Source organism: Taudactylus pleione, unplaced genomic scaffold (assembly GCF_031769625.1).
Source record: "Taudactylus pleione unplaced genomic scaffold, aTauple2 ptg000720l, whole genome shotgun sequence".
Taxonomy (NCBI): domain Eukaryota; kingdom Metazoa; phylum Chordata; class Amphibia; order Anura; family Myobatrachidae; genus Taudactylus; species Taudactylus pleione.
In genome coordinates this window covers 1,077,435-1,100,611 of record NW_028285122.1, presented here as the reverse complement: position 1 = coordinate 1,100,611, position 23,177 = coordinate 1,077,435, and the positions used below count along the sequence as shown (strand labels likewise).

Below are 23,177 nucleotides of genomic sequence, written 5' to 3'. Positions count from 1 at the left end.
CCCTGGTCCCAAGCATTTTGGATATGGGAGACTCAACCTGTATAATAGACAATGAGGAGGAGAGATAACAGACGGGTCTAACCTAGAGTAGCAGACAGGTAATAGAGTTCCGCGTCATATAACGCTCCATCAATATCAACCACATTGAGCCGTCCCTGGTGTTTGGTGTGATACAGAATCCCAACATGGCAGCTCTTCACCACATCTTCCCATGAAAATCGGTTTTTGTTGGTGATTGAAAGATACCTCACATCTGAGATGAGCTCTTTAAATTCTGAGGTGAGAAATGTCATCAACCACTTGAGGTCGGATTCTGCAGACCTGGAGCTGATGCCCACAACAATCCTGTTCCTGCAAGAAAAAAATTACAGGAAACATGTAAGTTACAGCAACTCCAATGCTTTATACAATCATTACCTGGTCACAATGGGCCATATTCTGAGCCTCATGCATTTCTCATCTGTTATTAAGTATGGCGGTGGCAGGTTACCTAGTTATGGGAAATAGTGAGGTGCAATGTCCGCCCCACTCCCTTGGATAGCGGTTTCCTAGTGAGTATTGCTGCTAAGCTGAAGGGGAAACCAGGATCCCCTTAGCGTACAGTATAAAGAGTACGTGGTGTTAACTCATTGGGCGCTGTTTCACTTGTAATATCCAAAACTTATTCTTGAATAATATTAGTGTGAGGGATCCCTGGTTAGTCGGACTTTGGGGTAAATTAACTAAAGTGAGAATTTTTAGAAGTGGAGATGTTGCCCATAGCAACCAATCAGATTCTAGCTATTATCTTCTAGAAGGTGCTAGGTAAATGTTAAGTAGATTTTGATTGGTTGAAATGGGCAACATCTCCACTTCTAACAACTCTCACTTTAGTAAATTTACCTCTTTGTGTCCAAAATGAAAAAGACACTGCTCCTAGTAAACGTATTATTAACAAGCAATGTTTTATCACCATCTAGGGTTCTGGCAGAATGGACGTCTCTGTGCACAGTAACTAAAATTAATTATATTTGTTTTTTCGAAAAAAATCTCAGTATTAGTTCAAAGCCCAGATTCTGTCCACCCATAATAGCATAATGTTCACATTATCTGAGGAAGTAGGTAGCGACCTGCATTATTTACAGGGAAACATCCATTTTTATTATCACCTCAAAATTGTTATATCAATAAAACATTAAGGATGGGATCCATCAAACCCAGGATGTGGTCAAAACTCCCAAAACTGCCCCATTTCGGATGTTTGATTGAATTCCCCATAAGCTCTAGAAAGCGGAGCTTGTACCCCATAAGCAATGTCTATTAGAAGTTTATGGGCTTTTTACCACATAATTCCCAGAGAGGGATCCAATAGGTTCCCTCCCAGCAGAGTCGTATTTATAGTGGGTGCAAGGTGTGCGGGGGTCTCTGGGTCCAGGGGGGCCCACACAGCACACCCTATGCCAAATTAAATATACTTACCTCTCCATCAGGCCAACGCTGGTATTTCCCCGGTGATTCGCACATGTGCAGTAGAGATGTCTACGGGAATGTGTAGTGGGTGCCATGTTCCTGGAGCCCTGCACATGTGCAGTAGAGATGTCTATGGGAGTGTGTCGTGGGTGCCATGTTCCTGGAGCCCTGCACATGTGCAGTAGAGATGTCTATGGGAATGTGTCGTGGGTGCCATGTTCCTGGAGCCCTGCACATGTGCAGTAGAGATGTCTACGGGAATGTGTCGTGGGTGCCATGTTCCTGGAGCCCTTCACATGTGCAGTAGAGATGTCTACGGGAATGTGTTGTGGGTGCCATGTTCCAGGAGCCCTGCACATGTGCAGTAGAGATGTCTATGGGAATGTGTCATGGGTGCCATGTTCCTGGAGACCTGCACATGTGCAGTAGAGATGTCTACGGGAATGTGTCGTGGGTGCCATGTTCCTGGAGCCCTGCACATGTGCAGTAGAGATGTCTACGGGAATGTGTCGTGGGTGCCATGTTCCTGGAGCCCTGCACATGTGCAGTAGAGATGTCTACGGGAATGTGTCGTGGGTGGCAGGTTCCTGGAGCCCTGCACATGTGCAGTAGAGATGTCTACGGGAATGTGTCGTGGGTGCCATGTCCCTGGAGCCCTGCACATGTGCAGTAGAGATGTCTACGGGAATGTGTCGTGGGTGCCATGTTCCTGGAGCCCTGCACATGTGCAGTAGAGATGTGTACGGGAGTGTGTCATGGGTGCCATGTTCCTGGAGCCCTGCACATGTGCAGTAGAGATGTCTACGGGAATGTGTCGTGGGTGCCATGTTCCTGGAGCCCTGCACATGTGCAGTAGAGATGTCTACGGGAATGTGTCGTGGGTGCCATGTTCCTGGAGCCCTGCACATGTGCAGTAGAGATGTCTACGGGAATGTGTTGTGGGTGCCATGTTCCTGGAGCCCTGCACATGTGCAGTAGAGATGTCTACGGGAATGTGTCGTGAGTGCCATGTTCCTGTAGCCCTGCACATGTGCAGTAGAGATGTCTACGGGAATGTGTCATGGGTGCCATGTTCCTGGAGCCCTGCACATGTGCAGTAGAGATGTCTACGGGAATGTGTCGTGGGTGCCATGTTCCTGGAGCCCTGCACATGTGCAGTAGAGATGCCTACGGGAATGTGTCGTGGGTGCCATGTTCCTGGAGCCCTGCACATGTGCAGTAGAGATGTCTATGGGAATGTGTTGTGGGTGCCATGTTCCTGAAGCCCTGCACATGTGCAGTAGAGATGTCTATGGGAATGTGTCGTGGGTGCCATGTTCCTGGAGCCCTGCACATGTGCAGTAGACTCTGGCACAATGAGTCTACTGCACACTGGAGAGGAGGGGGCCCGATTGGAGCCTGCACACAGGCCCCGTTCTCTCTTAAAGCACCTCTGCCTCCCAGTGTCCCCCACGGCCTCAGATTTGGAAGAACTGTCCTTTGTGATTTTAATTGCAATGCATGCGATCACTGGCAGGATGTATCAGATTAAAAATGCGCTGCTTGATGCATCCCGGCTTAATTGTTTGGAAACAAATGATATTTCTGGAGCAGTGTCTTTTGCACTTTGGACACAGAGTCCCACCAACCAAGGACCCCTCACACTAATGTCCTTAGGGAATAATAATTTAATAATAAAGGTGAACCTGTGCCCAAAGAATTAACCCCTCATCTGCATAGGGACGCCTATCCTGCATATGCTTTTATATCCACAGCCCCAACCGTCATCAGAACCTGGAGCTGCACCTTTTCCTTGCTGGGTACCATATATCCTTCTGACACAGATGTCCAATATCTGTCCACAAGCTGCCACCTAGCACAGAAGCCGGGTCACATGCCCACAATACTGTCACGTGTATGATCAAGCACACGTACTGCACAGCTGCTTCCCTGCCCTTGCTTACCGTCCATCTCTGAATCAGGCGGCCGCCCTCTGTCCATGTGGCTATACCAACTTGGTGCATGCTTCGTTGTAAATTTCTTACTTTGGCGCAGGCACAGTATCCGCAATATTTATCGCATTCCCTCTTATTTCTGGCTCACAATCCGGCCATTATATAGGGTTTTGCTGCTCTGCAGGTTCAGTATGGGAGGTCACTCGCTATGTCTATAGTGATTATGCCGACCTGACAATGCCAGGCCTGGGATGGGTGTAATGCTACTTAGGGCATTTTCATCATGGGGTGTTATAACTTTAATCATACTGATAAAAGGCAAACCCAAACAGTGCATGTTCTTCAGGTCTCCTCACAGAATCACAAGTGTTATAATTAGCTTTACCTGTGGGTTTTTTAAAATGTGTCAGTGAGTAATGACTACACCTGTGCACCTGCTGGGTGACCTGGAAAACGTGTCAGTGAGTAATGACTACACCTGTGCACCTGCTGGGTGACCTGGAAAACATGTCAGTGAGTAATGCCTACACCTGTGCACCTGCTTGGTGACCTGGAAAATGTGTCAGTGAGTAATGACTACACCTGTGCACCTGCTGGGTGACCTGGAAAACATGTCAGTGAGTAATGCCTACACCTGTGCACCTGCTGGGTAACCTGGAAAACATGAACTGTGTGGGGTCCTGAGGGCCGAGTTGTAATATTCAGAATATTTTGGGCATGGAGTCTTCCAGATAAGGTTTTTAAGTGTAATTTTTATCAAATATACTTCATTACATAAAAACACATAATGCAACCGGCATTGCTCTATTCATAATAGGCCTCATTTCAAATTAGGAGCAAATTGGAACCCAGATATTACATTTAGCGATGCCAGGGTACAAATGTAACACAGTTGTTATTAGGGGTGTGCACCGGCCACTTTTCGTGTTTTGTGTTTTGGTTTTGGATCTGGATTGGTTTTGCAAAACCACCCTTCCGTGTTTTGGGTTCTGGGTTTTGTGTTTTGGATCTGTATTTTTTTTTAAAAAAGCATAAAAACAGCTAAAATCACAGAATTTGTTGGTTTCTCTGCTCCTATGCTATTATTAACCTCAATAACCTTAATTTCCACTCATTTCCAGTCTATTCTGAACACCTCACACCTCACAATAGTGTTTTCATGTCCAAAAGGTTGCACCGAGGTAGCTGGATGACTATGCTAAGCGACACGAGTGGGCGGCACAAACACGTGACCCATCTAGGAGTGACACTGCAGTGGCAGACAGGATGGCAGTTAGAAAAACTAGGCCCCAAACTGTACATAATGCAAAGAAAAAAAAGAAGTGCAAGATGGAATTGTCCTTGGGCCCTCCCACCCACCCTTATGTTGTATAAACAGGACATGCACACTTTCACAAATCAATCATTTCAGCGCCAGGGTCTGCCACACAACTGTGGCTGAAATGATTGGTTCGTTTGGGCCCCCACAAAACAAGCTGGCAATTAATGTGTCCCTGCACAAACTGGCTCTACGGAGGCAAGATGTCATCCTCATCCTCCTCATCCACCGATTCCTCACCCTCTTCAGTGTGTACATCCTCATCCTCACAGAGTATTAATTCGTCCCTGCTGGAACCACAGGTCCCTCTGTACGTTCTGGAGGCTGGTCTCCCTGGAAGAGTTGATAATTCATTTTATGAACATCATCTTCTCCACATTTTGTGGAAGCAACCTCCTACGCCTTTCGCTGACAAGGTTCCCGGCTGCACTAAACACTCTTTCGGAGTACACACTGGAGGGGGGGCAACTCAGGTAAAATAGAGCCAGTTTGTACAGGGACCTCCAAATTGCTTCTTTTTCCTGCCAGTACAGGTACGGACTGTCTGACATGCCTACTTGGATGCTGTCACCGATGTAATCCTTTAACAGACAGACACACGCTTGTCGCTGCTGCTTTGAGGATGCAAGTGTGGCTACATCGCACACAAGTCACAAACACATTAAAAAAATAGTTTTTTATTTTTTGGAACACTTTGAGAGTTACACCACCCTTTAACAGACAGACGCACGCTTGTCGCTGCTGCTTTAAGGATGCAGGTGCGGCTACAGCCCACACATTTCACAAAGACCAAAAAAAATAGAACAATATTTTAATTGTTTGTGTAGCACACTTTGAGGGTGTCACCACCCTTTAACAGACAGACGCACGCTTGTCGCTGCTGCTTTGAGGATGCAAGTGTGGCTACATCGCACACAAGTCACAAACACATTAAAAAAATAGTTTTTTATTTTTTGGAACACTTTGAGAGTTACACCACCCTTTAACAGACAGACGCACGCTTGTCGCTGCTGCTTTAAGGATGCAGGTGCGGCTACAGCCCACACATTTCACAAAGACCGAAAAAAAAAGAACAATATTTTAATTGTTTGTGTAGAACACTTTGAGGGTGTCACCACCCTTTAACAGACAGACGCACACTTGTTGCTGCTGCTTTAAGGATGCAGGTGCGGCTACAGCCCACACATTTCACAAAGACCAAAAAAAAAAGAACAATATTTTAATTGTTTGTGTAGCACACTTTGAGGGTGTCACCACCCTTTAACAGACAGACGCACGCTTGTCGCTGCTGCTTTAAGGATGCAGGTGCGGCTACAGCCCACACAATTCACAAAGACAGAAAAAAGAACAATATTTTAATTGTTTGTGTAGCACACTTTGAGGGTGTCACCACCCTTTAACAGACAGACGCACGCTTGTCGCTGCTGCTTTAAGGATGCAGGTGCGGCTACAGCCCACACAATTCACAAAGACAGAAAAAATAACAATATTTTAATTGTTTGTGTAGCACACTTTGAGGGTGTCACCACCCTTTAACAGACAGACGCACGCTTGTCGCTGCTGCTTTAAGGATGCAGGTGCGGCTACAGCCCACACAATTCACAAAGACAGAAAAAAAAGAACAATATTTTAATTGTTTGTGTAGCACACTTTGAGGGTGTCACCACCCTTTAAAAGACAGACGCACGCTTGTCGCTGCTGCTTTGAGGATGCAGGTGGAATCTAGACGGGATTTGGAACCGAGGACACACTACCTCCATCAATTGTCTAAATCCCACTGCACTAATGTCGGATACCGGACGCACGTCTAACACCAACATAGCAGTCAAGGCCTCAGTTATACGTTTTGCTTCAGGATGACTGCTGTCGTACTTCATCCTCATCGCTAGGGACTGTTGGAGGGTCAATTATTTTGTAAAAGTAGTGATGTTCCTACTTCCTCTCTGGGATGATGAACAACTCCCAGCAGCAGCAACAGCACTAGGAGGAAGAGGTTCTTGATCTTTCCCTATTTTATTTTTATCGGAGAAAGTTTGGTCCTCCATTTATGTTATATTGATGTATATACGTGCGGCTAAAGCGCACACAAACACAGAAAATATTATTTTATTTTTGCTGGAGAGTAGTGCACTTTGTGGGTTACACCACCCTTTAAGAAATGAGCCAGCTGGCTCTTTACTTATGGGACACAGGCGCACGCTTGGCGCTGCTCCTTTGTTGATGCACGTGCAGCCACAGTGCACACAATTCACAAACACAGAAAATAATTTTTTTTTTGGTTTGGACTGGAGTGTACTTTCGTGGGTTACAGCACCCTTAACGGTCAAGCCAGCCGGCCCTTTACTTATGACACAGGCGCACGCTTGGCACTACTTTGTTGATGCACGTGCGGCTACTGCGCACACAATTCACAAACACAGAAAATAATTTTTTTTTTGGTTTGGACTGGAGTGTACTTTCGGGGGTTACAGCACCCTTAACGGTCAAGCCAGCCGGCCCTTTACTTATGACACAGGCGCACGCTTGGCACTACTTTGTTGATGCACGTGCGGCTACTGCGCACACAATTCACAAACACAGAAAATATTTTTTTTTTAGGTTTGGACTGGAGTGTACTTTCGGGGGTTACAGCACCCTTAACGGTCAAGCCAGCCGGCCCTTTACTTATGACACAGGCGCACGCTTGGCACTACTTTGTTGATGCACGTGCGGCTACTGCGCACACAATTCACAAACACAGAAAATAATTTTTTTTTGGTTTGGACTGGAGTGTACTTTCGGGGGTTACAGCACCCTTTAACGGTCAAGCCAGCCGGCCCTTTACTTATGACACAGGCGCACGCTTGGCACTACTTTGTTGATGCACGTGCGGCTACTGCGCACACAATTCACAAACACAGAAAATAATTTTTTTTTAGGTTTGGACTGGAGTGTACTTTCGGGGGTTACAGCACCCTTAACGGTCAAGCCTGCCGGCCCTTTACTTATGACACAGGCGCACGCTTGGCACTACTTTGTTGATGCACGTGCGGCTACTGCGCACACAATTCACAAACACAGAAAATAATTTTTTTTTTGGTTTGGACTGGAGTGTACTTTCGGGGGTTACAGCACCCTTAACGGTCAAGCCAGCCGGCCCTTTACTTATGACACAGGCGCACGCTTGGCACTACTTTGTTGATGCACGTGCGGCTACTGCGCACACAATTCACAAACACAGAAAATAATTTTTTTTTTGGTTTGGACGGGAGTGTACTTTCGGGGGTTACAGCACCCTTAACGGTCAAGCCAGCCGGCCCTAAACTTATGACACAGGCGCACACTTGGCACTACTTTGTTGATGCACGTGCGGCTACTGCGCACACAATTCACAAACACAGAAAATAATTTTTTTTTGGTTTGGACTGGAGTGTACTTTCGGGGGTTACAGCACCCTTTAACGGTCAAGCCAGCCGGCCCTTTACTTATGACACAGGCGCACGCTTGGCACTACTTTGTTGATGCACGTGCGGCTACTGCGCACACAATTCACAAACACAGAAAATATATTATTTTTTTAGCACTTTGGGGGAGCACCCCTGATGGACAGAGCACCCCCTGGACAACACTACAGCACTCCTTTAGGACTGGGACACTGCACAGGACTTTGGAGTGGACACAGCCCCTATGGAGAACTGACTGCACAACACAGTCCAGCCAGCCCCTATGGACTTTGAAGTAGTGGACACAGCCCCTATTAACAACAGCAGCACAGCACAACACAGCCAGCCCCTATGGACTTTGAAGTAGTGGACAACAGCAGCACTACACTACACTACACAGCCCTAACTCCCACCCTCCCTCTTCACTGTCCACAGCCGAGTGAGAAAATGGCGCCGACGCGGGTACCTTATATAGGATCCAAAACCCGCGAGACTCGGAAGGCGGGATGATGACGTTTTGCCTCGATTTCAGATCCGAGTCAGGCGGGAAAAGTCGAGCCTGACTCGGATCGGACTCGGATCGGGGGGGCTCGGGGGGGTTCGGATTTCAGAAATCCGAACCCGCTCACCCCTAGTTGTTATTTGATGCTTGCTCTGGCATGTAGCACTGACACACTGCGCAGCTTTATACTTTCACTGACTACAGCTGGGACAGGACGTAGCTTTATACTTACACCGACTACAGCTGGGACAGGACGTAGCTTTATACTTACACTGACTACAGCAGGGACAGGACGTAGCTTTATACTTACACTGACTACAGCAGGGACAAGACGTAGCTTTATACTTACACCGACTACAGCTGGGACAGGACGCAGCTTTATACTTACACCGACTACAGCTGGGACAGGACGCAGCTTTATACTTACACCGACTACAGCTGGGACAGGACGCAGCTTTATACTTACACCGACTACAGCTGGGACAGGACGTAGCTTTATACTTACACCGACTACAGCTGGGACAGGACGTAGCTTTATACTTACACCGACTACAGCTGGGACAGGACGTAGCTTTATACTTACACCGACTACAGCTGGGACAGGACGCAGCTTTATACTTACACCGACTACAGCTGGGGCAGGACGCAGCTTTATACTTACACCGACTACAGCTGGGACAGGACGTAGCTTTATACTTACACCGACTACAGCTGGGACAGGACGTAGCTTTATACTTACACCGACTACAGCTGGGACAGGACGTAGCTTTATACTTACACCGACTACAGCTGGGACAGGACGCAGCTTCCCAGCCATAAATCTGTCAAGACTCTGGTGTAGCCCAAAAGGGATTTGCCAAGTTCCAAAATACATATTTTTTCCCCCGAATATCTTGTTACCTCAGAATAAGGCCCTATAGCATACTTGCTGTGGAAGGCTCATGATTTTTGGGGTAAACCTCGACTCCCCTGGAAAAGTAGGCTCTCTCCTCGAATCCTGCCCACTCCCTAATGAATTAGTAGAATGGGGAGAATCTTACCGGGAATTCCCGGATTCTATGATAATTGCGTCACTTGCCCCACCCCCTATTTTTATTAACTGTGATTTGAAGCATTTTCCCATGAGGGGGCGGGGCCTAATGACACAAATAATCTTGTCCCGCCCCCATCACCACCCACCTGCATCCTGGCTTCTCCCAGAGGCAAGTGCTCAGCAGTGTAGGGACTTAAGGTGCCGTCCACTAGACTATTAATTTGAGCTATTGAACGATAATAATATCGTTTAATCATTGGCAAATCGTTTGAAAAAATGTCTAAAACAACCAGTGATGCGCGCTCCCGCTGTTCGTTTAGACATCTATCATCTGGCAAACATGCTGGACAACCTAATTAACAATTGAAGTGTTGCCGGGGGGGACTTATGGCGCAGTGCAGATAGCCGCTGGGGGGGGAGGGTTAGGTTTAGGGTTCCCTCCCCGGGGGGACTTAGGGTTAGCCACCCTCCTGGGAGTTTTAGGGTTAGGCGGCGGGGAAGTGGGGGTTAGGTTTAGGCACTCAGAGGGGGGATTAGGGTTAGGCACTGGGGGAAAGTTAGGGTTAGGCACCCCAAAGGGAGGGTTAGGGGGGGGAATTAGGTTATTTTATACTTACCTTAGGTGGATCAGGATTTCCTCCTCTGCCGGGCTGCTGGTGTCAGGATTCCAACCGCCGGGCATAGATCCGGCGGTAAATCATACCGATTCCGCAGTAGGAGAGGGGGGGATGATCTGCAGTAAGAGAGGAGGGATAATCTGCAGTAAGAGAGGAGGGATGATCTGCAGTAAGAGAGGAGGGATGATATACTGTATGGAGCAATAAGTATCTAGTGTACAGATGTTATGCCCTATCCGCCTTGTCCTGTGACTGTACTACGAGTCCTGCTCCGCCTTGTCCTGTGACTGTACTACGAGTCCTGCTCCGCCTTGTCCTGAGACTGTACTACGAGTCCTGCTCTGCCTTGTCCTGTGACTGCACTATGAGTCTTGCTCCGCCTTGTCCTGTGACTGTACAATGAGTCCTGCTCCGCCTTGTCCTGTGACTGTACTACGAGTCCTGCTCCGCCTTGTCCTGTGACTGCACTACGAGTCCTGCTCCGCCTTGTCCTGTGACTGTACTACGAGTCCTGCTCCGCCTTGTCCAGTGACTGTACTACGAGTCCTGCTCCGCCTTGTCCTGTGACTGTACTACGAGTCCTGCTCCGCCTTGTCCTGTGACTGTACAATGAGTCCTGCTCCGCCTTGTCCTGTGACTGCACTACGAGTCCTGCTCCGCCTTGTCCTGTGACTGTACTACGAGTCCTGCTCCGCCTTGTCCTGTGACTGCACTACGAGTCCTGCTCTGCCTTGTCCTGTGACTGTACTACGAGTCCTGCTCCGCCTTGTCCTGTGACTGCACTACGAGTCCTGCTCCGCCTTGTCCTGTGACTGTACTACGAGTCCTGCTCCGCCTTGTCCTGTGACTGTACTACGAGTCCTGCTCCGCCTTGTCCTGTGACTGTACTACGAGTCTTGCTCCGCCTTGACCTGTGACTGCAATACGAGTCCTGCTCCGCCTTGTCCTGTGAATGTACTACGAGTCCTGCTCCGCCTTGTCCTGTGACTGTACTACGAGTCTTGCTCCGCCTTGTACTGTGACTGCAATACGAGTCCTGCTCCGCCTTGTCCTGTGACGGTACTACGAGTCCTGCTCCGCCTTGTCCTGTGACTGTACTACGAGTCTTGCTCCGCCTTGTCCTGTGACTGTACTACGAGTCCTGCTCCGCCTTGTCCTGTGACTGTACTACGAGTCCTGCTCCGCCTTGTCCTGTGACTGTACTACGAGTCTTGCTCCGCCTTGACCTGTGACTGCAATACGAGTCCTGCTCCGCCTTGTCCTGTGAATGTACTACGAGTCCTGCTCCGCCTTGTCCTGTGACTGTACTACGAGTCTTGCTCCGCCTTGTACTGTGACTGCAATACGAGTCCTGCTCCGCCTTGTCCTGTGACGGTACTACGAGTCCTGCTCCGCCTTGTCCTGTGACTGTACTACGAGTCTTGCTCCGCCTTGTCCTGTGACTGTACTACGAGTCTTGCTCCGCCTTGTCCTGTGACTGCAATACGAGTCCTGCTCCGCCTTGTCCTGTGACTGTACTACGAGTCCTGCTCCGCCTTGTCCTGTGACTGCAATACGAGTCCTGCTCCGCCTTGTCCTGTGACTGTACTACGAGTCCTGCTCCGCCTTGTCCTGTGACTGCACTACGAGTCCTGCTCCGCCTTGTCCTGTGACTGTACTACGAGTCCTGCTCCGCCTTGTCCTGTGACTGCACTATGAGTCCTGCTCCGCCTTGCTGCAGATGTACAGATATATGCCCAGCTACATCTTTGCTGCTTGTGCGGCAAATCGTGAGATGTGCCACTTGCAACAATTATACGCGCTGCGGTCGCACCTGTGGTCCCATAGGATTGCATGGTGCAATCGCATTGTGTGCCATAGCGTACCATAGCATATGCAGCCATGGGATATCACATGGCAAATTGCATGCTCATGTTTGTAGCGCAATCAGCAACATAACTGGATGCATCTGTATTTTGCATTGTGCATGCATGAACCCGTTAAACTGCGCATGAGTGAACCATCGAATACCTTTGATGCGATGGTAAATTACCAAAGCTGACTTTTTTTTCAAACAGAAATAATGGAATCCTGCATGAATGCAGACCCTCCAACATGGCCCGTTCCATAAGGTACACAATGCTCTGCTCCTGGACTTCTCACCAAATGTATGATTGCAGCCACCTGTGCTGATACACCTGTCTCATCTATTACCTAGCTCAGCACAGGTGACAGCAACTATACATTAGGTAGGAAGTCCAGGAGCAGAGTGTTTTGTACCTAATAGAACGAGTCATGTTGAAGGGTAGGTGAATGTTAGGCCCAAAACATTTTTGCACCAGACCCTGCCCAGTTCCACAACTACAATAAGGGAAAATTATCACATTGCTGACATTATATATAAGCAGTTTTCATCTACGCCCCAGAGACATGGAAAAAACATATTTCAGCACACTCTGTAATGACTCTGCACCTCCCCCGTATCACAGACTCACTGCCCCCAGCCCAGCTATAGGGGAGCAAAGGTCTCACCTTCCCCATATCACAGACTTACTACCCCCAGCCCAGCTATAGGGGAGCAAAGGTCTCACCTCCCCCATATCACAGTCTTACTACCCCCAGCCCAGCTATAGGGGAGCAAAGGTCTCACCTTCCCCATATCACAGACTTACTACCCCCAGCCCAGCTATAGGGGAGCAAAGGTCTCACCTTCCCCATATCACAGACTTACTACCCCCAGCCCAGCAATAGGGGAGCAAAGGTCTCACCTTCCCCATATCACAGACTTACTACCCCCAGCCCAGCAATAGGGGAGCAAAGGTTTCACCTCCCCCATATCACAGACTCACTACCCCCAGCCCAGCTATAGGGGAGCAAAGGTCTCACCTTCCCCATATCACAGACTCACTACCCCCAGCCCAGCTATAGGGGAGCAAAGGTCTTACCTCCCCCATATCACAAATTTACTACCCCCAGCCCAGCTATAGGGGAGCAAAGGTCTCACCTTCCCCATATCACAGACTTACTACCCCCAGCCCAGCTATAGGGGAGCAAAGCTATCACCTCCCCCATATCACAGACTCACTACCCCCAGCCCAGCTATAGGGGACCAAAGGTCTCACCTTCCCCATATCACAGACTCACTATCCCCAGCATAGGTATAGGGGAGCAAAGGTCTCACCTCCCCCATATCACAGACTTACTACCCCCAGCCCAGCTATAGGGGAGCAAAGGTCTCACCTCCCCCATATCACAGACTTACTACCCCCAGCCCAGCTATAGGGGAGCAAAGGTCTCACCCTCCCCATATAACAGACTCATCTACCCCAGCACAGCTATAGGGGAGCAAAGGTCTCACCCTCCCCATATCACAGACTCACTATCCCCAGCATAGCTATAGGGGAGAAAAGGTCTCACCTCCCCCATATTACAGACTCACTACCCCCAGCCCAGCTATAGGAGAGCAAAGGTCTCACCCTCCCTCATATCACAGACTCATCTACCCCAGCACAGCTATAGGGGAGCAAAGGTCTCACCTTCCCCATATCACAGACTCATCTACCCCAGCACAGCTATAGGGGAGCAACGATCTCACCTTCCCCATATCACAAACTCATCTACCCCAGCCCAGCTATAGGGGAGCAAAGGTCTCACCTTCCCCATATCACAGACTTACTACCCCCAGCCCAGCTATTGGGGAGCAAAGGTCTCACCTCCCCCATATCACAGACTTACTACCCCCAGCCCAGCAATAGTGGAGCAAAGGTCTCACCTCCCCCATATCACAGACTTACTACCCCCAGCCCAGCTATAGGGGAGCAAAGGTCTCACCTTCCCCATATCACAGACTTACTACCCCCAGCCCAGCTATAGGGGAGCAAAGGTCTCACCTTCCCCATATCACAGACTTACTACCCCCAGCCCAGCTATAGGGGAGCAATGGTCTCACCCTCCCCATATCACACACTTACTATCCCCAGCCCTGCTATAGGGGAGCAAAGGTCTCACCCTCCCCATATCACAGACTCACTACCACCAGCCAGCTATAGGGGAGCAAAGGTCTCACCTCCCCCATATCACAGACTCACTACACCCAGCATAGCTATAGGGGAGCAAAGGTCTCACCTTCCCCATATCATAGACTTACTAGCCCCAGCCCAGCTATAGGGGAGCAAAGGTCTCACCTTCCCCATATCATAGACTTACTACCCCCTGCCCAGCTATAGGGGAGCAAAGGTCTCACCTTCCCCATATCATAGACTTACTACCCCCAGCCCAGCTATAGGAGAGCAAAGGTCTCACCTCCCCCATATCACAGACTCACTACCCCCAGCCCAGCTATAGGAGAGCAAAGATCTAACCTCACCCTTATCATAGACTTACTACCCCCCAGCCCAGCTATAGGGGAGCAATGGTCTCACCCTCCCCATATCACACACTTACTAACCCCAGCACAGCTATAGGGGAGCAAAGGTCTCACCCTCCCCATATCACAGACTCATCTACCCCAGCACAGCTATAGGGGAGCAAAGGTCTCACCCTCCCCATATCACAGACTCCCTACCCCCAGCCCATCTATAGGGGAGCAAAGGTCTCACCCTCCCCATATCACAGACTTACTAACCCCAGCCCAGCTATAGGGGAGCAAAGGTCTCACCTCCCCCATATCACAGACTTACTACCCCCAGCCCAGCTATAGGAGAGCAAAGGTCTCACCTTCCACTACTCCGAATCATCGGTAGACTCCACTGTCGACCCCAGGTGCTCATGTTTCAGGTTATTTCTGTGATCTGTCTCTTTTGCTGTCTCTTCTAAAGAGTAGACCTTTGCAGTCTGTCTCTGTCTCTGTATACAGTACTCGCTCTCTCTTGTTTCTCTTTTCTCTGTCTTACTTTCACTTTTACTTCAAGTCACATATTATTTCTCTTCCTCCTCCCCACCCAGAGCAGCAGGTGATGATTCCTATCATTAGTATAAAGCTGCATACACACACAACAATTTAGTTAATTAACTATTTTAGAAAACGATTTTTTCCCTTGAAAAAAATAACTAAAATCGTTTACTAAAGTTGTTCATTTACTAAATGTAATGAACAATTTTTTAGAACTACAAACGATTTTTGCATATTCCCTTACTGAAAATCGTTCAGTTGACAAGTCTGACTGGACTAAAAACTACAAACGTGAACGCGCATGAACGATAATCATTCATTGTTGACTCAGAAAAGGTGAATACACACACAACGATTTTTTGAACGATTATCGTTAAATGATATCGTTTAATGATAATCGTTTTAAACAATCGTTCACTTTCTGAGTCAAACCATGAACGATTATTGTTCATGCGCGTTCACGTTTGTAGTTTGTAGGTCAGTCAGACTTGTCAACTGAACGATTTTCAGTAAGTTAATATGCAAAAATCATTTGTAGTTCATAAAAATCGTTCATTACATTTAAAGGAACAACTTTAGTAAATGATTTTAATTCATTTTTTCAAGGTAGAAAATCATTTACTAAAATCGTTCATTAACTCAATCGTTGTGTGTGTATGCAACTAAAGCTGCATACACACACAACGATTTTTTGACAGATAATCGTTAAACGATATTGTTTAACGATAATCATTTGAAAAAATCGTTCACTTTCTGAGTCAAATGATGAACGATTATCGTTCATGCGCGTTCACGTTTGTAGTTTGTAGTTTGTAGTTCAGTCAAACTTGTCAACTGAACGATTTTCATTAAGGGAATATGCAAAAATCGTTTATAGTTCATAAAAATCGTTCATTACACTTTAAAAAATCTGACAGATAATCTGACAGAAAATCGTACTTAAAATCGTTGGTAACAAAATCGTTGTGTGTGTATGCAGCTTTAGTGATCAATTTTTTTCAAACGATTATCGTTAAACGATATTATTTAACGATAATCGTTCAAATAATCGTTGTGTGTGTATGCACCTTTAGTCAGTGCAGCACAGACACAGTTATTGCCTAAAGGCCCCCATACATCAGAGAGTGATTGCAGATTTGCCACAATCGATTGAAAAAGGGAAAGATTTTTATACACAATCGATTGCAAATTGCACGATTGCTGCAATCAATCTCTGCTGTATGGGGGCCTGTAGAAGGGGCCTCTGTGTAACGCAATACCTACAGTTTGCTTCAGTCACATACAATGGGCCTAATTCTCAGAGTTGTACGTGTGCCTATCACTGACTGCGACAGTGGTTACAGCCCCCTCTAAACCTCGATATGATTGGCATTCTGCAGTCATTTGGGGGTGGAGAAGGGGCGGGGGCAGCCAGCATTCTTGAAAATGGGGGCATGTCGGGCACAGGCTGGCTGGTTACTGGCTGGTGACTTTTATCCTGGGAGGTGATTATAGATGTGGTATTTAGACCGGCGGCATCCTGGCTGTCGTTCTATTAACTACATCCCAAAAATTATAACCTTATCCAAGCACAATATCAAACACCACAATACCTTACAGCATCTATTCAATTAAATCCTAATACCTAAGGTTTTAGGGCCTGATTCAGAGCCGGATGCAATTAGCGCTCCCTCGTTCGGAAAAAGGGGGTGGCTATTCAAATGAACCATTCGCTCTTTGCGGTCTGTTGCCGCCTCCATGTCTGAATGAGTGAACAAAACATGCGTACGTTCATTTGAAAAATACGCCCCCTGGCCGCTCGCACCATACGTCATGTCCGCTATTTATTATATTAATTGAGTACATCGAACAGCGTATAAACTGCTCGCTAGTCTTGTGGTTGGTTTTTCCTACCACAATCTTGCGAGCAGTTCTGACTTTAAAATAACCAAGTGACGTGGTCATTGACGCTGCTGTTCTAATTATGCACACCCATAAAACGCCCATTTTGACCTTTAAGCACGCCTGCGTTCTGATTTACACTCCCCGTTTTCAAGCACCTTCCCCTGTCACCTCCCACAAACGCCTCATCCTGTCACTCAAAATAGCAGGCATTCGTTATTTAGTGAACAAACGATTTTTGGCCGCACTGACTGGTTCGCACATGCATATTAAAATCCGTACGCATGCGCAGATGAGCGAACATCGCTCATAACGAACGAGCGGACGCTTATGAGCGGCTCTGAATGAGGGCCCCCTTGGTGGGCGTGCCGGGGGCGTGCCTGCCAGACGGAGGCGTTCCCAAAGGAACGCCTACCATCTGAAGCTGGCCCCACTGACATCACTAGTGATGTCAGTGGCAGTGATTTTGGCTCTGATAGAGCCAAAATCACTCCGGGCCTTGCGGTTGAGAAACTCAACCGCAGGCTTCTGCTCACAGTTTCGATGGTCTCGATGTTCAAGACCATTGCGACCATCATCCTGCACGCTCGTATATGCTGTGGGTGGTGACCCACAGCTATACGAGCGTCCAGGAGGACGCTCCATATTTATGGAGGTGGGCCCTGATTCAGAGCGAGCGCACTGGTCAGAGCGTCCGGCTCTGAATGAGGGCCTTAGTCCAGTCCTTTGGAATATCTAATCTTTCCCTAGTTAGTCTCTCTTACTGTTATGATTGACTTGTTTCTAAGATGTAAAAATCAGTGCTTAATTAGTAAGTAAAGTACAATGGGGGAGATGTAAGAAGCCCAGAAGCGGTATCAGCGCACGTTATGTGCGCTGATACCGCTTCTCCCCGATGTATGATCGGGGGTCTGGGCGGCAAATGACAGGGGTGCTATGCGTCCCTGTCATTATCGGCGCTGCTATCTACAAGATAGCAGTGCTGAGTGGCAGGGCTATGTACGAACGGTCATACCGCATGACCGTTCGGCCGGCTGTAGCTGTCGTTAACAGCAGTTACAGCCTTGCGCTAGCCTATCCCCACAGCAGGGACAGCGCTGTCCCTGCTGTGGTGGCTGCCGGCTCCAGGGCTACACGCTGGGATCTCGCGATACTTGCAAGATCCCGCGCATGCTCAGTGGAGCCGCCCGGGACAGAGACACAGCGCATCAGCACTAGGCTGATGCGCTGCGGGTAGCGCCGGAGGGGGGAGTTAATGCTCCCCCGCTCCGGCTGGTGAGATGTTCTTACATCTCACCGGTAGTGCTTCCTGCTTCGCCTCGGTAAAGAGGCGAAGTGGGAAGCGGTATAGCGGCACGTTAAGTCATACATCTCCCCCAATATGTGTTGCACTGAAATCCCTTTCATAGCAGTTTTGACAGTCTGACTGGATATAAATTATTGTGCAACACTAACAACTTGGAGGAATGTTTCACTGTAGCAGATTAGTATCTATAAGGAGGATGGCTAAATGTAGATATTCAGTTGTAGTCTATCCTGGATGCTATTCCTGAGGGGAGTCTGGGCTTATGGATACTTTAGTTAATACATCCACTTATTCAATTACCAGGTAGCAGAGTCCTGTGTTACTGAAAACTATTTCTGTGAGCTCAAGGTTGCTAGTTACTATTAACCTCAGTACTTGCACTGTAAAGGACAGACCCGGTCTTTATCAGCTCTATAATGGACCCCTTCCAGGACCCCTGATAATTACTGCAACCTATGGATTTAGTTATATGCTTCAGGAGAATAGTTTGATGTCTCTGTGACTGACAGGGTTCATACACTGTGCGTCTTTACTATTGGAAATGCGGAGCACGACTGACTACACAGTGAGCAAGGAGTCTGTGTGATGATTATAATGACTGCACTGAGTAGGTTAACTAGTAGAAAATCGTAGTTAAGAAGCTCTTGTTGGTAGCGTGTGTCAAACTCTCCCTAGCCCTCCTGCACAGATCTCCAGTCCGCCTACTGCGGTAATAGTTAATGGGACTCTGTTTCCCAGTTGCAGCCTCACCTAAGCCCCTCCTTCCAGGGCCGTCCGTCACCCCCCCCGATAGGCCTCCAGATGTTGAGGATACCCCTCAGTGACTCTGCCTCACCCTCGTTCACCTTCGAGAGCTCTGAGGTCAGAGTCAGTTAGCGCAGGGAACCATTACTCTCCAACTGCCTCAGGCACACTCTCCTCAACTGTCCATTGCCGGACCTTATATTGCTCCCACCTCACACTCCCACGCTGCCCTCTGTCCTTCCCAGCACCTTAAGACCTTCTATGACAACAGGGCTCCCTTCTAACAGCCAGTAGATGAGTCCCAGTCTCGAAGACTCCCTGTAGCTATCTTAGGCTTGGGTGGATCAGACGAGTGTACTAGTCCATCTGGAGGGAAACTAGCTGGGAAGTATAGTAACACTGGGGCTATAAGAGCCAATACATCACAATAAACAGTCTAAAATTAACTAAGTAACCATTTTTATCTACAGTATTTATTACAGTGTAAATACATAAATTATTATTAAATCCAACATACAGATATAAATTTCTTCAGTGTACATATGACATTTTCTGATATCATTTAATCGCACTGGGGCATCACATAGAGCTCTGGCCCTTAAGTGGAAATTGCGAGATCCCACGGACAGATGGACCGACCTGGACGCCGCTGTTGCAGTGTACACCGGATACGGTTGCCGATATGTGAAAAATGAAAAGTCACAAAAATGTGCTTATTGTGTTTTAGTAACATCGGCATGATTTCCATTGTCATATTACGGTGACGCACAATCATTAGATGTTTCCAGAAACCGTTGAGAAAAGCTATTTTTTTTCTACATTATCATTTAAGGAATCAGTATGTAATACCGGTGGCTATACAAAGCCTAACACAAGAAACCTGACAACAGGAGACTCCAGCACTGGCTGGTAAGTTCCCTAACCCTCCCGTCTCCCACTCTAACCCTCCCTTAGGGGTACCTAAACCTCACCCCCACTTCCCGCACCCTAACCCTCCTGGGGGGTGTCTAGCCCTAACATACCCCCAGGGGTGCGTAACCCTTCCCCCTAAGGGTTCCTAACCCTAACCTTCCCCCCAAAACCTAACCCTAACCACGCTTTACTCCCTAAACCTAACGCTCCCCTAGCCGCTGGTTGAATTCCTGACACAAGAAGTCTGACAGCAGGAGATCCCAACGCCGGCTGGTAAGTACCCTACCCCTCCCCTCTCCCCTCTAATGCTAACTCTCCCTCAGGAGTGCCTAACCCTAAAACTCCTGGGGTGGTGCCTAACTCCAAGTCCCACCTGGGGGTGCCTAAACCTAACCCCCACTTCCCGCACCCTAAACCAGGGGGAGGGGAGGGTAACTATCCATAACCTTCCCCCAGGGGTGCCTAACCCTTCCCCCTGGGGGTGCATAACCCTAACACCCCCCCCCCCAAATCCTAACCCTAACCCCCCATGGTTAACGCTAAGGATGCCCTGGACTTACCTCATATGGGCTGTCGTCCTTCGTCGGTCTGGCGTTGGGATTAAGATAGGAATTGGTATTTTGATGCCTATCTTAAATCCCCCATCGGGGTTCTTGTGTCGGGATATAGACCGGTAGCATTTAGTCCGCTGGTCTATAAACTGCATGCCTCATTTAGTGCTGGTTATAGTGCATATATATATTATATATATATATATATATATATATGAATGAATTGTGTAGGCGGCACTCAGGCGGCTGATAATAAAGCATTTCTACATTTCAGAGCACTTTTACTTTGGTTCTTTAGTCAGGATACACAAGAAATACGAGGTTACATACCTTTATAGCGCTCACCCAGGGGCGTTAAGGATCCCGCCCTAACAGGAAACCACCTGACGTTATATCAAAGGTGTAACCCTTCACCAACATACAAAATTCAATAGCACAAATAGGTAATCCAAAGAACATGGTATACTTAGGGAAATCCAGAAAACAAGGTATCATATGACAATCTGATATGCACACCACATTTAGTATCATCATCCTACTCTTGCACTGTGTTTAGACAAAGATATGCTATGCTAACTCTAGGATTATACACTTATTATACTAATTTATGGAATATGTCAAGCAAAATTATACATGAGTATATCAACCAATCAGAGAAAACTTGCACCTATCACTGCACCTATCACTGCACCTATCACTGCACCTATCACTGCACCTATCACTGCTGTAAATAATACCTAACTTATATCGTAACATGAGACGAGCTGAGTGTCACTGTCTGTTCAGCTCCTGCAATACAGAAGACAGTTTTATATGAAATAAAATAAAATAAATATACACAACGATGAGCCAAACACTACAATGCCTATAATAACTAGAACAGTTTAAGTTACTTAGCAGTCTTATTATAACATTATAAACCTAATTGCTCATTCAGACCCACAGGAGCTAATATATTTGGCTTAAAATATCCATTCTGATTCTTACTTAAAGGGGCAAAAATGTAGGAGACCTACTGTTGAAAGCTGACATACAGTAACTGATCCTGCGAAAATAAAATCGATTTTATTGCGTCCTAGAAAGACATGCTGTTACATATGTGCTGATTGCCTGCCATGTAGGTGTATGATCAGTGGGACACTGTATACAATAAATCATTATATTACTTACGTTACCAAATATGTGACACATATGATCAGCTGCAAATGTAGCAAAAACTACATAGTAAAAACTGTTTGTTTAAAAAGAAATTGGCTTTAAGTCACCCATAGTTTTATTATTTTCACCATACTTAACTTAAACTTAACATCTAAAATAACGACACTGACAACTGAATAGATTTGCAATAAAGAGGTCGCAGCCAAATTTATTTAATTGGATTGTAATTGATCTGTAATAGCATCGAGCATTGTGGCGAAAAAGCAGCGCTAACTCGGCTACAGCCCATAAGCAGCCCAAGTGCGAGCTATCTCGGGTAGTACCATCTCCCCTTAATCTATCACAGTGCTGATCCCTCCATAAGATGGAGACCTGGTCCTCCCCTAAGGCAGCGACCGACTCACCTCTCTGAAAGGGGGGATGCTAGCCAAGTTCAGCTGCACTAAATTGAGCCGCCGAGGAGCACTGCTTTCCGCCAAATACGGGGTCCACTGACGACGTACCGCCACCAGCTAACTAGGACCACTAACTGCCACCAATACCAGACAAAAGAGCTGATACAAACCAGATCAAACCTTCCCCAATCTAAATGCACTCCATCTGATCTATAGAAGTCAACCTCTTCATAGTGGAAACGGGGGTGTTTGATAGCACGCCCCGAGACTCTCCACGGAACAAGACACCGCAGCATTCAGTTTTCTCCTCACTCTCTCCAAAGCTGCACCTCCTTGTTCTCCTCTCCAAAATCTACGGGGAATGACTTCAGACAAAACCAACTGAAACTGTGACCAACGCTAAGCAATTATTTGGAAGTCTCTCCTCAGAGCAATGATGATCTCTACACCTTTACACTCACCCAAATCATTGCTTCCCAGATGGATGACCAAGCAGTCTGGGGCACCGCATTCTTTCTCTGAATCCCAGAGAAGAGTCAAAAGGCCATTCCATCTGACACCCCATACCCCAATCCAGTGGACATTACAGGGGGTCTCTCTGCCAGACATGAGCATGGCAAGGTAAACCATGATCGCTAGCTGTGGGTGCCGATGTACTAAGCATTGACCATTGGAAATGAGAAAAAGCATCTGCTAACTCGTTTTCAACTTCCGGAACGTGTTAATGGCCTGATCCACCCCCAGGTTATCGCACCAGAAAATGATGCTACGATTACTAAGCTGCGCCATCTAGATCTCTATGGCAACTGCAATTGGGAATAATTCTAGATGGAGCATATTGCTTGTAAAACTGGCAGCTCGCCAATCCTGTGGCCAAGCTTCTGCGCACCACTGACCCTCAAAAGAGGCCCCAAAATCCAAAGCCCACTGGCTTGGGCAACCAAAAACCGAACCCCATTAAAATCATGTAAAAAAGTGCACCATAAGCGCATGTCGTCCTTGAGTTCACTATTCAAACGAATCAAATGGTGCGCCTTTTTTACGCCTGCTGTGGCCCGCTCTAACCTATGACAGAAAACACCTTG

General features: G+C 47.5%; 1 protein-coding gene across 1 annotated transcript in view; it reads right to left on the bottom strand.

The window, feature by feature from the left end:
- The window catches only part of LOC148477383 (uncharacterized), a 269,499-nt gene extending 254,396 nt beyond the window's left edge, over positions 1–15,103 (bottom strand). The window contains exons 1-2 of the mRNA XM_088456795.1: positions 14,971–15,103; positions 83–351 (exon numbers count right to left, since the gene is read on the bottom strand). Of these exons, the coding sequence (XP_088312921.1) occupies positions 83–351; positions 14,971–15,023 (322 nt within the window). The 5' untranslated portion in view covers positions 15,024–15,103. The remainder of the gene's footprint in view (positions 1–82; positions 352–14,970) is intronic.
- Between the last annotated feature and the right edge of the window lie 8,074 nt (positions 15,104–23,177).